General features: G+C 40.7%; 1 protein-coding gene across 12 annotated transcripts in view; it reads right to left on the reverse strand.

Moving 5' to 3' along the window:
- Window positions 1-5,535: 5,535 nt before the first annotated feature.
- The window catches only part of ENAH (ENAH actin regulator), a 200,430-nt gene continuing 188,786 nt past the window's right edge, over window positions 5,536-17,179 (reverse strand). For 11 of the 12 annotated variants that reach the window (XM_089777469.1, XM_006118028.5, XM_075925286.2 and 8 more), the window contains one exon: window positions 5,536-14,712. In XM_089777469.1, the coding sequence (XP_089633595.1) occupies window positions 14,675-14,712 (38 nt within the window). In that variant the 3' untranslated portion in view covers window positions 5,536-14,674. Of the gene's footprint in view, window positions 14,713-15,868; window positions 15,986-17,179 lie in introns of all 12 variants that reach the window. The other variant, XR_016349264.1, reaches the window with a different exon arrangement.

The raw sequence follows: 17,179 nt of genomic DNA on the forward strand, positions 1-17,179 counted from the left end.
TTGCTATTTAGCTTTTTTGAACTACTGGTACAACGATATTTTCTTCATTTGCAAATACTTCAAATTTCCTGGTTTTTTTTTTAAATAGTACCTATTTACAACATTAACTCAATTGAATTAAGCTTCAGATTCCTTAGTACAAAATTATACCACTTAGCAAAGGATAATTACAGGCTTTGGCCATTTTGGGGCTCAGACTCCAGAAAAAAAGCCAAAAATGACAATAAGGCTTCCTGGGTTGTATGCAAACAGAAAAAATGTGGACCGAGCTACAGCCAGAGAGTGCCAAGATTTCTTGTTGGAATCTATTAGGGAAGAAGAGAAAGGGATGGGGTGGCACATTGAAAGGAATATCCTGGTCCCCAGAAAAAAAATCTGAATTCAGCTTGGAAACAAAACTGGGGAGTGTTCTAAAGCTCTTATCCAAGTACAAATAATACAAGGACATTTTGAACAAAAGTCCGTTCCCATGTCCACCTGCTAGACAAGAAACTGCAATTAAGGACTCTCTCAAAATACAGAAAAATTAAGTCCACTGGTTGGCAAAATATAGGAAAGTGGGAGGACATTTTTCATAACATAAAACTGAGCTTCCAATTAGCAGCTATTTTGCTGGAATGGGCAGCCTCTTATCTAAAAAAAATTGTCAACAGAGGAAACGTATCCAAATGGCCCCCACATGAGGATGTCCAGTGCTTAGGACATAACAGTGCCCTAAACATTGGGCATCCTCATTTTAAAAGCCTATAAGAAATCCTTGTGACAGCTCCCTCTTCCAAAGGAAGCTGAAATATAGGCATCTCCGCAAACAAAAACTATGACCAAGGTACTAAGTGTAAGACATACTCCCCACCCTGCATATTTCTGTACAACCTAACATCTCCTCTCTCTCCTTTTTTATTCTGGTTTATTCTTTTAGATTTTCATTCTTATTTGCTCACCCTTTGCTCTTTTCTTCTTCCAATTCCTCCCTTCTTCTGGTCCCATCTCTCTTTTTCTAACCTATCCAAATAACTGTAAAATCATCCACAAGTAACTCACTAAACTGATGAGCAGGAACAAAATGCTGTAAAGATAGTGTTCCCTCTAAGCCAAGCACTTGGGCAGCCAATCAGGAGAAATTCAAATGCTGCCCAGCTGATTAGCAAAGTGCCAACAGCACCCATAGCTGGCAGCATGTATTTCTCTTGGTGGTGCACATCTGTACATGGCTCAGTGCACATAAAACTTTTTCTGCACCTGGATGAAAAAAATTAGAGGGTACATTAATAATGAATGTTTTTAAAATGTGTTTCATGGAAGTGGTAACTTTTTTAAAACATTGCTCTTTGGCAGCACTAGGGTTCTTCTCACCACAATGAGTCATTTAGAAATAGTTCCAACTAATAATCAAACATTTCTGGTTGAGAAGGTAGTTGAGTGTTTTAACTGCAGATTTTTCCACTGTACACATCAACACATCTGACATTCAAAATCCCCTTTATGGAGAAAAGCAAATAGTCAAAGGACTTGACAAGAAAAAACCAAGAACTAGAAACATGCATGCACTTTAATCATTTCCATAACATAGAAAAGGCATACAGTTCATTAAATACTGGAAAAGAACACACATCTTGCATTAATCTTAAATAGTTCAGCATTTATTTTGTAAGGAAAAGTGATACCAGGAGGTATAGAAATGAAGCATCTAGAAACCAACAAAGCAGAAACATGTGGGTGTAATGGGGGAAGGAGACAGGTAAGATAAGAAAAGCAGAGCAGACCTCAGTGATAAAACTGCTTAATGCAAACTTACTTAGTTATCCAAAGTTACATATAATTAATATCATGCACACACAAATTAAAATTAGTCATTACATAAAATCAGCATGCAATTAACACAATGATAGACCATTTTTAAGGCACTTTTTTTTGTGCAGAAAAACATACTTATTTCTGGTAAATTGCTTCTAAGCATTGTGCCTGGAAGCTTTTCTTTCTATTTTGTGAGCATTAGCCTTCGTATCATTGGCACAAGACTAAGAAGTCTCAGCTAACATGTTCCATTTTTTCAATGTTTTAAAATTTTAAAGCAGCTATGAAGTCATTTATGGGTTATTTTACAAATTAATGATACACACTATTTTAAATTAGTTACTTTCTTTCCTATTTAATCCCAATTTATCACTATTAGAATTCAGGTGCAGAATATGCAGCTTCTATAAAACAATGTTAATATTATACAATTTTGCTCTAACTTTCATCATTATTGCAACATTATCAATTCCTTATTAATAAACAAGTGACTCCATGCTAATAGTATTAAATCATTACTGTTTACTTCACATTTAGAATCTATATTTGTATTGGATTACCTGTTACTTTTATTTTTAAAGTGTTGTAATGAAAGAACCTTTAATGTTAAAACACAAATATTTTAGAGTTGCTATTTTCAATCATGTAAATATTATGAAATCAGTAACTTAAGACAACTTTAAAATACAGTGTAATGCTGTACAGGAAAAAAAACACATGTAGAAGGTATATATTATAATCAATTAAAAGAAACTATTTTGAACCATTTATCACACCTTGGAGGGTATTATAAACACTAGGCCCAACAGCCAGATACCAAGTGCAATAAGCCTGAAATTCTAGTTGGATTTATTGCTTATATGAAAAAGCATGTAAACATAAAAATAGGGGAAACAGTAGTATTTACGGGACATTACAGACATGACATTGCTATTAACTAAAGATGGAACTGTGATGTCCTGAAACATTGCAAACCATACAACAGTCTACCAAGATGGGTTGAATAAGTGGAGAAGTTGCTAATAGAAAAAAAATTATCAGGTAAGACATTTCTGATCTGTTGCACATCTTCTCTTCCCATTCATCACTTATGAGAAGCATGAAGCAGTGAAACAGAGAACTGGGGAAGAATAAACAGATTTTTATTGTTATAGCAGAATATTAAGTAGGAGAGGAACTTCCTCCCCATATAAAGCAATAGCTTAGTAAACTAAAGCAGGATTTTAACATCTTGCTGCAGCAGCTTGAGGCCATAAGGCCCAGGCCTTTCACATGGCATTACAGGAAGTGGACAGAATTGGTATCTGTACTCTATATGCATGAGATACTAGAGAAAATAACCTTTTCCCTCATGTGTTTCTGGTAGTCAGAGGAACGAATTCCAAATGCTGTTTAAGCCAGCCAGCCAATAGGGTTGACAAAGCTGTCATTCTGATTAATCTTCACACCTGATAATGCTCAGATGAAGAGTCTGATGTGCCCTCCTATGGAATGCCAGTAGCGCTGGTATTTATGTTTCTGTGATGCTTTATTGCAAGACTCCAATCAACCATTCTGGAGAAACTCTAGTGTAGCTGAGATCACTAGAACGTTATTATATTTTTATTACATAGCATCTAAAAGTCAGGATCCTCTGGCACTGTGCACCATAGAAAATGGACTGTCTTTGCTACAACTTACTTTGTGCCTGAAATATAATTCAAGCAGATTATATAATGAAATTTGCTGGTTAAGTTTCGTAGGCTAAGGGAGAATCCCACCTGAATTGCACTTCGCTTCAGAGTCCTGAGTTGTTTGGTAGGTCATCCAGATTTGTATGAAAAATTAGTCCCTGTTTCAGGAGTTCAAGTGTTTTCTGCAGATTAGAAAGCTGTGGGACTGCACTGCACAATTCTGAAATGCTTTCTGGGAGGAGTAGGAAGAAAATTTCAATTTTCTCTTTTCCTCTTTTCTGTATTCTCTGAACTGTCTTGAAAGGCTGCAGTTTCTTTTCTGCTCAGGGCATGATCTTCATTGTTGCAGAAGAGATTATATCTCTGTTTACTATTCCTCAGTTTTGGAAAGAATATAAACATTCATGCCTCAAACAAAGGACAACTGCAAGTGGTAGGTAGGAACCCCCCTCCCCCACACCCATCGTTGCCCAGTATGTGGCTTCCTGCCTCATCTTCGGAACCAGCTCATACTAACCACTATCACAGACAGGCACTAAACTCGATGAACCACTGGTCTGATCCCATAGGCCCGTTTGTATTTTTATTCAAAATTGGGGAGAAATAAAAGGATATATAGTTTGAGATTTATCTCCCAAAATACTCTGGGCAAGACTTGTATCCATGAGTACTGCGAGGATCTCAAGTGAAAACTGGGTTGGTTTTGTATTGGGTGCACTGTTTCCAGCCCTCAGAAGGAAGTTCTAAAAGTACATTTCAAGAAGCTCACTCAGGATGAAGCTGATGCATGGCATTAGCAATCCAAACCGCTGGAGATACTTGGCTACAGATGATCACTGCCAGGAAATAACTGATGCAATGAAGCTTTGGATTGCCAAATGTTTACCATGGTGGTCAAGTTATGGTCAAAAACCCATGTTGACCCCAGAGTGAACAATACTGTGTACTGGATTCAAAAGATTTCAGTTTTTGAGAATTGTAGCTATGAATCCTTTCTAATGGCGATCCACTTACGAATATGTATCTTTAGTGAGGGCACTAATTGGTATGATGGCTATACATGGACATGGAGTGTGAAAATTCCGGTCAAAAGATATTTAGCTCATATAAGCTCTTTCTTAAGACTTCAGGGGCAGCAGAGCACCTGGCATCCAACTGTTTGCCCATCTACACACTAACCATGCCGAGAGAACACAAAATCTATGGCAGGACGATACATACAGATCAGAAGTAAGAGACTTGTATGGGAACTATGAATACACTAATGTGTGTTTGTTGTCATGCTGAGAATTTTGTTGGTATATGAAGAAAATTTATTTAAGTTTCCTTGGAGACTTCTGCTCCAGACTTTCCCCTTTGCCAGGGTAATAATCCGGAGTTCCAAAGCTAGTGGATTTTATGGACCCCTTAGGCTCTGGGGTGGGGACAAAAATGTGGGGGGCAGTTTGTGGGATGGGGCTGCCAGTGAGTGGGATAGGAATGGAATACAGGACTAGGGAGGGAGGTGAGGCACAGAAAGGGGAGAGTTGTGAGGTCAGGGTGGGAGGTTGGATGCAGAAGCAGGCTGGGAGAAAGGTGTCTGGCCAGAGGGAGGGAGCAGGGGCAAGGGAGGGTGCAGTTTGTGTCCAGGAGGGAGGTTGCAGGAGCAGGGTTGCCAGGTGTCCAGTATTCACCCGGACAGTCTGGTATTTTCACCTCCTGTCCAGTAAAAAAATTCAGAATATACCGGACACCTGAGATGGCTGGTATTTTCTGAAGTTTTCCCTAGCCAGGAGGAAAAAATGCCGGGCACCTGGCAACCCTACAAACATTCAGCGTCCTGAGCCCCCCCAATACCCGGTTCCCCAAGACTGCTGGCACAAAATGGCTGCCAGCCAAAAGACCTAGGAGAAGCAATTCCCTGGGTCTTAGTGCTCAACCACTCCCCTGTTCCTATCCCTGCACTCACTCCTACAGGGGACAGGCTGTTTTATTTTAATTTATTTTTTGGCTTAAGTCCTTGGAGTTGCTCAACAACTTTGGTCCCTCCCTCCCCCCCCAACAGATTTATTTCCTGTTTTTTTTGGGGGGGGGGGGGAGAGGGAGGGTGTTCGATATTTTTGTTTCAACCATCTGGCAACCCTATGCAGGAGCGAAGGTGGATGTAGGAGCAGGGTATGAGTAGGTGTCTAGCCGGGGGGAAGGTGTTGGAGCAAGCTGAGGGTGTGTGGTCTTGGCGGGGGAGGAGAGTGAGAGGGGTTGGGGTGCAGGAATCTGGGCATGGGGTGGGATGCTTACCTGACTTCATGCCCCCTTGCAGTGGGGAAAGTGTCTGGAAAGTGTGCTGCTGTTCCCCTAGCAGGGTGGGGAGAAGGAAGCTCAGCCTCCCCTCCCCCAAGTAGCAGGGAGATTGCACAGCCATGAGGCTGCAGCACCAACTCCCCGCTGAGGGCACTTGGGGGAGGAGGAGAGGAGGTGAAGAAAGCCCCAACCTTCCCTACCAGACCCAGCTTGTGGAGAGTGGCAGAATGTGGGATGGGGAGGGACCGGGGGAGAGTGCACCTTGTCCTGCAGCGTCCCAGCCAGGCTCTGCATGGCCCTCTGCTGGGGTTCAGGCAACAGCTCTAAAGTGCAGAGGTCTGGGAACAACTTCACCAGCTTTTGCCTTAGACTCATCTTGGCCCGTCTTCCCTCCTATCCCTTCCACTTCCCCACCCTTGGCCAGTCTCCCAAAGGCCCAGGACCCTGCTGCTATTTGCAGCTTTTTCAGAGGGCCCAAGGGGGTTGGAAAACTCTCTCTCGTGCCCATGTCACACAGGCCACGGGTCGGAGCTCATTTGAAGCCGAACCCCTTGTTTAGCTTTGCCCTTGGGCAGGTATCCAACAGCAACTGTTCACAGCAGCGGCAGCTGTAACAAAGAACAAGCGGCCTGGAGATGGAGGAGGCGACACACAGCTGGACCAGGGGCTCCGTGCTCCAGAGGCAGTCCCACAGGGGGAGGGAGCAGGCCATGCAGCGCGTGGTGGTGGGGCTGGGGATGGCGGGCTTGCACTGTGCTGGAACTTGGGGAATTCTGTGGTGTGAGCAGTAGCAGGCAAAGAGGGGCTGTGGATGAGGGTGGGTTGCCACTGGGAGAGACAGCGTGTGCCCGGGTCAGGAGGGAGAGCGAGCCGCTAGGCCCTGGCCCACAGCGTGGTGGTTAGTGTGACGCCATTTTGGGGGCGTTCTTCCTGTGGACCACACTTTGAGAACCACTGATCTAAGATATCTCACTTTAAGAAAGAACTATACCCCTAGTCATGAGATACATGCTTGTCTCCAAGTAGGCTTTTCTTACCAAATACATGAAAAATCTTTGGTCTGCCTGGCACTAGTTGAGGCTTTGAAATTGCTCTGAAGCATGTTCTTGCTTTTATATTTACTTCGGTTGGTGAGAGAAACAAGCTGTGTGAAGCTTCCACAGGATTCTTTTTTAGGTCTGGGAAACATGCAGAATGTCACGGGGTGAATAAAAAGAGGAACAGGTTGCTCAGCATAAGTAGTTAACATGTATTTTAAGGGGCTACCAAAGGTGGAATGACCCATTCACACTCCTACTCATGAGGAGGGGGAATTGTTAGTGGGTTGTAACAAGGCTTAAATCCAATGTATCCATTTAGTCCATGATTGATATTATCTAGCAATGTTATGAATTTAAGGGCCCAGGCTTATCTTGTGAAAATGTTGTACAGATTTCCTTTGAAGATGAGGACAGATAGGTCTCAGAGTGACTGCTTTGGAACTTTTTAATTCTTCCCGTGTAACATTTGGTTTTAAGCACTACTCCACATTTAGATCTCCTTGTCACAGGAGACAGTATATGGGGAAACTTCCTAGTAAGGGCTGAAAGATTTTACTAATACAGGCAGTCCCCGGGTTACATGGATCCGACTTACATCGGATCCCTACTTACAAACTGGGTGAGGCCACCCCGCACTAGCTGCTTCCCCCCAGCAGACCAGGGAGACGCGGAGCGGCTTTTCTCAGCAGACACCTCAGCTTGAGAATAAATGACTGAGGGAAGTGAGGTGTGGGAGAATAAAACTGAGCTCTGGAGAAATGTTTGGCTAGAGTTTCCCCTACAATATGTACCAGTTCTGACTTACATACAAATTCAACTTAAGAACAAACCTACAGTCCCTATCTTGTATGTAACCCGGGGACTGCCTGTACTAGATTTCCCCAGTATTGCCCAGGGCTGTAACTCAGGAAATGGTTGATTAGGTTTTATTAGGAAGCAAGAGGAGCAGCAGCGTGGGGAGGGCATGGTCTGGCCTCATGAGCAGCCACATGGGAATGAGGGGTCCCAAGAGGAGCAGCGTGTGGGTGAGGAGGGTATTCTTAGGCCCCAAGAGGAGCCACATGGGGTGGGAGGAAGGAAACCCCCAGGCCATTGGTGAATTGAGTGGGGGGAGGTATTAGGGAAAGGAATCCCCAAGTCCCATGAGGTGGCAGGAGGGAGGGGGATTCCCCCCCTGCTGAGACTGTGAGGATTTTCCACACTGGTCTGTGTGGAACAGCAGGGGAGGGGGCAGTGTGCAAGCCCCTGTAGGTGGGGGGAATGGGAAATCCCCAGGTGCTGTGGCAGGGTGGTTGGGTGATGCCCAGGCCCTGTAGCTGCAAGGGGGGAAATCCTTAGCCAAGGATGTTGGCCTGGCCAGCCACGTACAGAACCTATTCCCAATGTATTCTCACATGTTCTGTGACAGACACCTCTCCTTTTATTACAGTTTAGATTAATCAGGGCATTGCAAGCCACCTATATACTTTCTTTAAAAAATCCTAACAGCTGTTGGTGGTTTGTTTTGGGTGGTACATGGTACTTCTGGGCTGTCAACAGGGGGAAGAGTACCACCCCATTCATTCTGGCCTGGGGAATTTCTTATTGAGGTGGTGCACTACTACCATGCCTTGACTGTGGAAGTAACTGGCTTGATGTTCCCAGGAGATTAAAAGGTTGCCTGTCTGCTCTCAAGCTGTTAACAACCAAGTACTGCAAGAGCAGCCGTTACTCAGGGCTTGACTCAGTAAACCAGGAGTCATTCTGACCATGGAAGGAGATTTCTCACTTACCGATCTGTCATCCCCACAAGGGAGCAGCTTTGTAGTCAGTGCGCCTCTGCCCTGGTCACAGTTTGCCTGAGGTGCTCCTTAGACTCACATTTGGAGCCAGTCTGTGGAGAGGGGGAGGGACGAGACCTCAGGCTCTGAGCACCTTTCCTTGACAGAGCAAACACATACAGGTGATGATCAGCAGGCACAGCTCGCATCTTGCAGCTGCCTGAAATCCAAGTTCCTTTCCCTGGGCAAACTGAGCATCCCAGGGCTAAGAGCCAGGCCAAATTCCTACTACGCTGCAGTCCAAGGGAGGGTTTCACAGGAGTGAGGTTTCTCTGCATGTCCAGGCAAAAGCTCCAGCAAACAATCCCTCCAAGGGGAGGCACAAGGGAGAAGGGGGTTAACTCACTTTTTATCACAATTATTACCAGTACTCATGGCTGTCTTGCAAATGCGATCGATGCTTGCTTGTGCCGATCTCAGACTGCAGTTTATAAGACCTCCCCTAAGCACCACAAGAAGCTCCCTGTTCATAGGGAGAGGAAAGGGAGACAGCTTCTTTCCTCAGGTACCTGGAGCAAAGGCAGACTTTGGCTCCTTTGGTGAGAACTTCCCCATTCCAGACAGTCTGTTTGAAGATGTATGCCCTGACATGGCCAGATAGCATCCTTCTTGTCACTAGACACTCCTCCGGAACAGCTCAGAAGCTCCTGATCCGGTTTCTCTGCTCTGAAGTCCTGGCTCCTCAGGATAGGGGAGACCCGACATGCCCTGGCAAGGTGAGGGTCAACTAGTTGTGAACTCTAGTCAGGCATAATTTGTCTTTTTTAGAGAGTGTAAATGCTGCCACACAGAGGGAACACCCGGTATTTGTAGTGCAGTGTTCCATGCCAGTATGCAGGCAGAGAAGTCCTAAAGAAGACTGCTGCCAGGAACAGATCCAGGGGGTTGAAACAATCATGTTGTCACATTCCTCATCCAGGTGAAGGAAAAATATTATATGTTGCTACTGCACAAAGAGTAATGCCATTGAAAACTGTCAGAAGAAATGTAATTGCCAACTTGTTCCACTCCTTGTGGGGGAGAAAAAAATCTGGTGATCTGAGCAGAAGTGCAGAGCTTAGCACTGGAGCCTCCAAATTTCACCAGTGGGGACATTAACCCTTTAGTGATGAATAAGAAGAGCAAGAAATTTGAGTATATTCCTACCAACTGCTCTGGAAGCCTTCCATCTTAATGGGATATTACGGCTTGTAAAGGTGAGACAGTGGCTACAACATTGGATTAACAGGACACCAAGCTCTACAAGAAACTGTCTCAGGAAAGTCATTTGATCACTACTGGAACTTCGCACTCCATTTATAAACTCAGAGATTTGCTTGGCAGGTCAAGCTCCTTGGTCTTCTGCACCATCCTACGGGCTGACAACATGAAAAACTGAAAATTTACAATTCTTCTTCCAGTGGTAAGTGATGTTGGTTGCCAATCTTAAAACTGTTACCAGATGACAGTTATAACTATACCTGACCAGTTTCAAAGTTTTGTTTTGCTGATCCTCAACTGCAGCCCTTAAAACTTTCATTAGATTATATAATCCTCATTATCACAAGCAATAACATTAATTAGTAAAAACAAATTGATCTAAACAGACTTTCTGACATAATTACATTTCAGTAACTTGTATTCTTCAAGTTTACTCCACCTTAAGAACTAAGGTGAGATATCAGGCTAGGAATCTAAATAGGTGAATTTTGATTTTAAACACAAATTAGTTGTTTTTATACAAGGTGATTTTTTCATCTTATATTTTCAAGCAGTATCTTAGCAGTGTAGCATCTTCATCCAAAATTTCCCATGGTATGCAAGTTCACTTAATCCTCATTATTTCTACATACAAAACCTTTTCCGTTAAAAGAAATAAATAGCTTGAGACAAATCAGTACCTAACTGAAAATCCTGACACTCGTTGCATGTCTAAGAATTGCTTTTGGAGATCTTCAGATAAAACTGTATAATACAGCTACTTGCATGCTTGTTATGTATATCTTATGCTCTTATACTTCCCTTACTGTGCATTTACCAGAAACTAGGAATACTCATCACATTCGAAGTTTATTAATACTTGCACCTCAACAGTACAGTGTTGAGTTTGCATTTTGATGTAAGCAGATGAAAGTAAGTTTTTAAGAAAGACAAGTTAAAGATTAAGTGATTGTGAAGTACTTTCTACAATATGAGACTTCACATGTACAATTCTTTGTATTTAAAAGGGACAAAGGTTTTCATTTTACTTTTTAAAATTGATTTAAATAACTGTTTTCCCCACAGATTTGCTCCCCAAACAAGTGGGCACTTAACTTAGGCCTAGTGTTTTACTTGCCTTAAAATTACTATCTGGTAGGAACATTTTTTATAACAATAGCATTAACGTACAAATAAAAATCTTAGCCACTGCTAAAAAAACTGTCATAGTTCATGTGTGATCAAAGGACATTTGTAGCCTGGTGTTTGAGAGGCAGTCAGCAGATTGATCAAACCTTTGTTTTCAGGACCACATAGAAGGTATTAAGGAGGTTTATGAAAACAAAGCAAGTAGGCAAGAAAGCCTGTTTTTCCGAAGCCTGTCTTTGTATCCCATGAGATACAAAAGGAGGAAGTGGAGAAAAATAAATCAGTGTTTCCTAAATGGAAAAAAATTGAGATTAGGGAAGTGTCAGTAGTCTCCAGGCTCTAATCCAACAAATAAGTAAACAAATTACTTGGAATATACTTGAAATTGGTTAAGTATAATTTTGCCTGCCTTCTGAACAGCAATAAGAATGTTTAAGGATTGGGATTTCTTTATTTCTAGTGTTTACATATTTTTTTTAACAGGGAAACACAGCATAGAAGTTGGGAAAATCCCATCTAGAAAATTCATAGCATTTTCTTTCTGCAAAAGCTTGTGCCAACTCAGACCAACAAAGGAGGTCAATATAAGCATGAGTGACTTACAACTGTCTTGAATTTAAGTATAATATTTTTCATACTCCCTTTAAATACATTCTTTGTAGAGCAAACATTTTTAAAAAGTCCCTTGTAATTTATAGACAGCAGTAATATGTAAGCCACCAAATGGTAAATTCATAAACTAAAAAGTGTTTTTGTATTTCAGTAAGACCCATTTGGAAATTACAATAGAATCTTCTAGATTTATCATTTATCAGGTTCCACAAATGAATGATGGCAACATATATATATATATATTGCAATTTTATTTCATTCGCTCAAACAAAACAAAGTTAGCATGTAAGAAATTTAAAATGACACAATATGGTAAAAATAGCAGAGAATGAACTGAAAAAAAACTAAAAAGGAGATAAACCTAATGCATGAAAATTCAACATTCATTAGTGTTTCATCTTCAGTTTTGATTGACACTTGATGCTTGAAAACTTTTTAAACAATGAACTTGAAATCATGACAACTATCTGAAGAGATTTCAGCACCAGCACTAAGATTTATACATTCAGTTTGTTTGCAACTGACTTGTTAGCCACTTGTGTATAGCACAGATTTATCACAGATCAGATCACAGTGTTGAGGAAAGCAATACCTTCCTGGAATTAGAAAGGATCTCCTAAACTGTACTCAGCTTAAGACATCCACTGTACAAAAGCACAGAACCATCATAATATGGTTTTTAAAGAACGTAGTTCAACAGTGAGCAAAATAATCTTAGCTTCTGTAGTTCATTTTAATTACTGAAATCTCTGGCAATGGCATAGCTGTCAGTATGACAGCAAATGTTTACAGTAAGCTTTAATTCAATCAGATTTTCTGGAAAGGACCAAATCAGCAATATGAGATTATGCAAAGTATGTATGTAGAAACAGCGCAAAAAAAACCAAACAAAAAAACAAAAAACCCGAACATCTGCTCTTCTTTCTTTTAAGCAGAAATCATGTTAATTTTAGACCAAGGCACAAACATTTAGTGCATAAATCAGGTTTCCATCCCCCCTTTCCCACCACAATCTGAAGTTTATTTTATTATTTCTTTGGACCACTTATATTTATTACATTTCTAGTAGGCTATTCTTCAACTTCCTTAAGAAAATCAAACATGATTTCTGATAAGAATAAACTTCCTTAATGTTAAAATGTTTGCAAAAACAAGTTATCAAAGATGAAAATGCCTCCTTTTATTTCAAGTTTGCTTAATGCCTTCTCTAATGCATGAAGAAAAATTATCGGTTTTTGGAAAAATAATTATACATTGATTTAGGCAATATTTCTACCATAGAAATATTTACATTTTGATAATTTTACAGTTTGACTCTCTACAGAAACAGGAACATGTTTAAACTGGAGAAAAATTCCTCATTCAAACCCACCAGAAGCAGAAAGTTCTGTTGATTTGCTTTGGTTTCCAGAACTTAGGAGCTTATGCTATTTAAAGCTTTTGTACTATGAATAGAGGTAAGTAAGCTGTAACACGCATGATGCCTCAAAAACCATAGGTATATTTTTGCTAATCAGCATAGACAGCAAAGCAAATATGGCACTACCACAAGCTCAGAAAAAAATCAAGATGCAATGGAAAAGGGCAGACTTTGATCCACAATATGTTCCAAAGCACCATGGATCTGACTTGCAGGATTTTTATTCCACTGAATTTTATTACTTTTAAAAGAGATTTGCATATGAGGTGTTCTAATAAATATTTATACCATGGGAAAAGGGAAAGAGTCATCTCTCCAGAAATGTTCTCACTTTGTTCACTAAAAGTAATGCTGTCCTCCCCTGCCAGCAACGTTCTTCTGCTTCCCTTTTTCTTCTCTGACCTAATGCTCCACCATAGCCACTACCCCTGTTTCCTCAGAGAGTCAAAAAGCAGCCTCAGACAATACAGGAGCAGGTAATTGTGCATCCTGTACTACCATAGGTGCATCACTAGTAATAGTTGATAAATGTAAATCAGCTTGGATTTTTACCAAGTTAAATTAAACAAAAAAGTGAAATGGGAGTTTTAGAATTTATTACTGAATCTGAAATACAAATAACTCAAGAAATGATACAAAAAGGATTAAGTACCTTGTTCTGTTAACATGGTTACTGATAAAAGTCACAGTATTTTCCTCATTATTACACATGCCTGTAATATGAGGAAAATCAGTGCAGACCTTTTTGTTAAATCAGAAGTGTCACCTTTCCCACCCATTACCCCAACTTTTTCCCTTGGCATTAATTAAGCCTTACAAATGAAAAAGGCTACTTAATATTTATGACATGCAATGTTTTTTGTTTAATTAAAAAGCTGATTGTGTTGTGTTACATTACAAAAATGTCCACATGCATAATCTTAACAAAAAAAAAAAAAACAAAAAAAAACTTGAAAATCTACTGTAATCTACAACATACTAATGATTTTACATTTGACCACTGGTTTGTATTATGTAGAAGTCTTAGATTTGGTAAAGCATTGTAATGATTTAGGAAGGCATCTACATCTTTAAATTCTGGACTGTTTGCTTTGTTAACAAAATTGCATGAAGGCTAACTAGAGAGGCTTCCTATAATAAAATTCCGAAAACATGATATGCCATCACTTTTTAGGTGATACTGCCCTTTTAAAGCATAGACTTCTAATTGCATGTGTTTTGAACTTACATGTCTGCTCTTTGACATTATTAATAGAAATATCAAATATGATAGGAAGACAAACCTGAGATACATTTGCAGTACAACAGTATAACTTGCTTAATCTTTCACTAATAAGAAAACCTCTCTGAAAAGCCTTCCCAAGCTTTTTTCCATTTTTGTATTAACAATGAATTCTGAACAATGTGCAATTTTATCCTGACATGAGAATATCTCAATGCACTGTGATCTTGTCTGAAAAATGTGGGAATTTCTGCATAATCAGTACAGTAACTTTTAAGACTCTTTTCCACCCTGCTGTAAAGGTCAGAAAAAAGCAGCAAACTAGGAAGGAAAAAGCATATCACCAGAGTGATGTGTCTGAAAGTTTTCAGAATGTCGTTTTCCCCTCCTTCCAAGTGTCTTACTCCATTTTCTTCTAACAGCTCACAAAATGTAGTCGACTTTATACCAAGTGAAAGAGTCACATTGGCTTAGTCCTAGTCTTTTTATGCAGTATTTGACTTGTTCAGTTCTTGCCTGATTGCTGATTAGGGAATAAAACAGATAAATTAACATTACATATCTTTAAAAAATACATTCCAGACTGCCTAAACTGACATGTCTGACCTTTGAACAAAGTTAATCCTACCAGAAACCACATTGTTGAAAATACAATATACTGGACTTTAAAGCTATTTGACACCACTAGAGAGAATTTAATTCTCACCCAGGTTTAATCTTTTTTTCCTAGTATAAAATATTCAGATATTTGATACTTTAGTCTGTTTGTCTGTCTCTCTACTCCCACTACTGCTTTTTTTACTGGAGGGAACCACAACCAGTTTGCATGTCAGGAAGAGGAGGATCTGGGTTCTAGACCTACTTCCGCCATATTGTTTAAGTGGTCACAGTATGTAACATAGTGACAAAGCAAGCAAAAACGGCAAAAAAATGGAGTAGGAGCTGCTACATTAATACACAAAATTATTCATCCCAGTATTGAAAAATTAGTGTGGGAGCATGAGCAATTCATGGAGCAAGTTCATTATAGGAAAAAAGGGAAGTGTTATTTGACTCAAATAGCTACAGAATCATAATTTCATCGTCTGCAGTATGGGGGGAGGAGGGGGTAAGGGTGGAGCAGGAGTCATTGACCCTCTACCACTAGTTTGGATTTCCAGTCCCTCTACTTTTTGGAAAGTTTGATAATACAAGTTGAACCTCTGAAATCTGGGACTCTCTGATCCAGCAAGGACCATGGGTATTACCAGACACGGTGGCAGCCGGGGCGGCGGGGGGGGGGGGGGGGGGGGGGGGGGCAGCTGCCAAGAGTCTGGCCAGGGATGGAAGTGCAACTAGGCTGTCAGCCAGGAGCCCAGTGTCCAGGGCTGGTGGCTAGGAGCGGGGCTGACAGCTGGGAGGGGAGCCTGGGAGTGGGGGCTGGAGATCAGGATGGGAGCACTGATCTCCCCAGTCCAGCAAACTCCTTGGCTAGACCAGGGTGGTTCAACCTGCAAAGTGACATTGGAAATGGGTTGAACTGGGTATCATTCAAAGCTCTTTTCTTCCACAAATGCCAGGGTACCAAACATGACAAACTTAGAACAATGATGTAGGCATATATTTAAGAGAATGTTTAAAAGTCAACTTTAAAAAAAGACAACTCATGCATGTCAAACTTGCAGCCCTGAGTAACTTACACTGTGGCCACTGACAGTACTGTGTTACCAGTTAATGCTCAGAACATGATTAAATTTTCCCCCAATGTTGCAGATAACTATACATGGAAGGAGTACTTCAAGTTGATTTGCCATCATCTGCAAAAGAGAAGTGATTCAGTGGTATTTGATTATCAGCTTTGTTTATTATGCCAAATGAATTGTAATGAAGTACTGGTTAGACATTAGCATCCAGCCAGAAATTATTGGAATCTGTTTGCAAATAGTACGCAGTTACATAACATATATTACATAATATAATTAATTACAATCTCTAAGTAATTTATTACAACTCCTTGCTTTTACTTTGGTGTTGATCATTTTTAGGTGTCAATGAGGAGATAAAAAAATACCACTAGTAGCTGGATATATAGAGCAGGGGTGCACAACCTGACGTACACAGAGGGAGTGGCAGGGGAGTGGACCGGCGCTTTAAATTAAAGGGGCCACAACAAAATGTTCCTGGCGCTTTTTTGAGGAAAGGAGGCCTCAACAAAATTTTTCCCGGCTCGGGAAAAAGTTTGAACACCACTGCTATAGAGAATAATACTACAGAATTCTTGGTTAAACACGTAATGCTCAGTGGCATCTTACATGCTATAAGAAGTGAACCTGTATCTTTACAGCAATAAGTGCAACTGGCGCCTGTGTTGATGGCACTTGCATTCCTGAGATGTCAGGTATTTTGCATGTTGGCGGTACTATGACTCAAACTGTGATACATGATAAAAGCACACACCTGAACACTTGTTGCCCTTAAAAATACTATATAGGTGTCTTCTTTGGAAAGCATAAAGATATGTTTGAAGTCATTTCCCAAAAGGTACAGGACTGACAAGATCTGATGCATGCATCCAATGTGCATCCCACTCTGAATGATCTATTGTGCACAAAGGAGAGCTTCAGTATTGCAGAATGGATCAGGTAATTTGATGAGAATAAATCAGCAACAGCGCCAACTTTTGGCATGGTGCAGTGATGCTTTAATATGGTTGAGTCTCTACTGCTCTTGATTCAGGACAGTTAATTGGAATCTGTCAGGACAGTTAATTGGAATTTACACCTTGCAGCACTAGGATTTTGTAAATTTTTTTTTTTATTTTGCTTTAGAATTATCCACCTATTTGACAACGAATGCTTGGCAACTTGCTGAAATAAGAGGTGTAGAACAGTCTCACTTTGATATATGAGAGGAATTTCTAAAAGGAAATGGGGTTGTTTCCTTCTGTTCAACTGGTCCAGACAATGGCTTAGCTCATGAAAAGAAAGCAGTGAAAGTCATTGGGGAAGTTG

Source organism: Pelodiscus sinensis, chromosome 3 (genome assembly GCF_052426305.1).
Source record: "Pelodiscus sinensis isolate ZL-2025 chromosome 3, ASM5242630v1, whole genome shotgun sequence".
In the NCBI taxonomy this organism is placed as follows: domain Eukaryota; kingdom Metazoa; phylum Chordata; order Testudines; family Trionychidae; genus Pelodiscus; species Pelodiscus sinensis.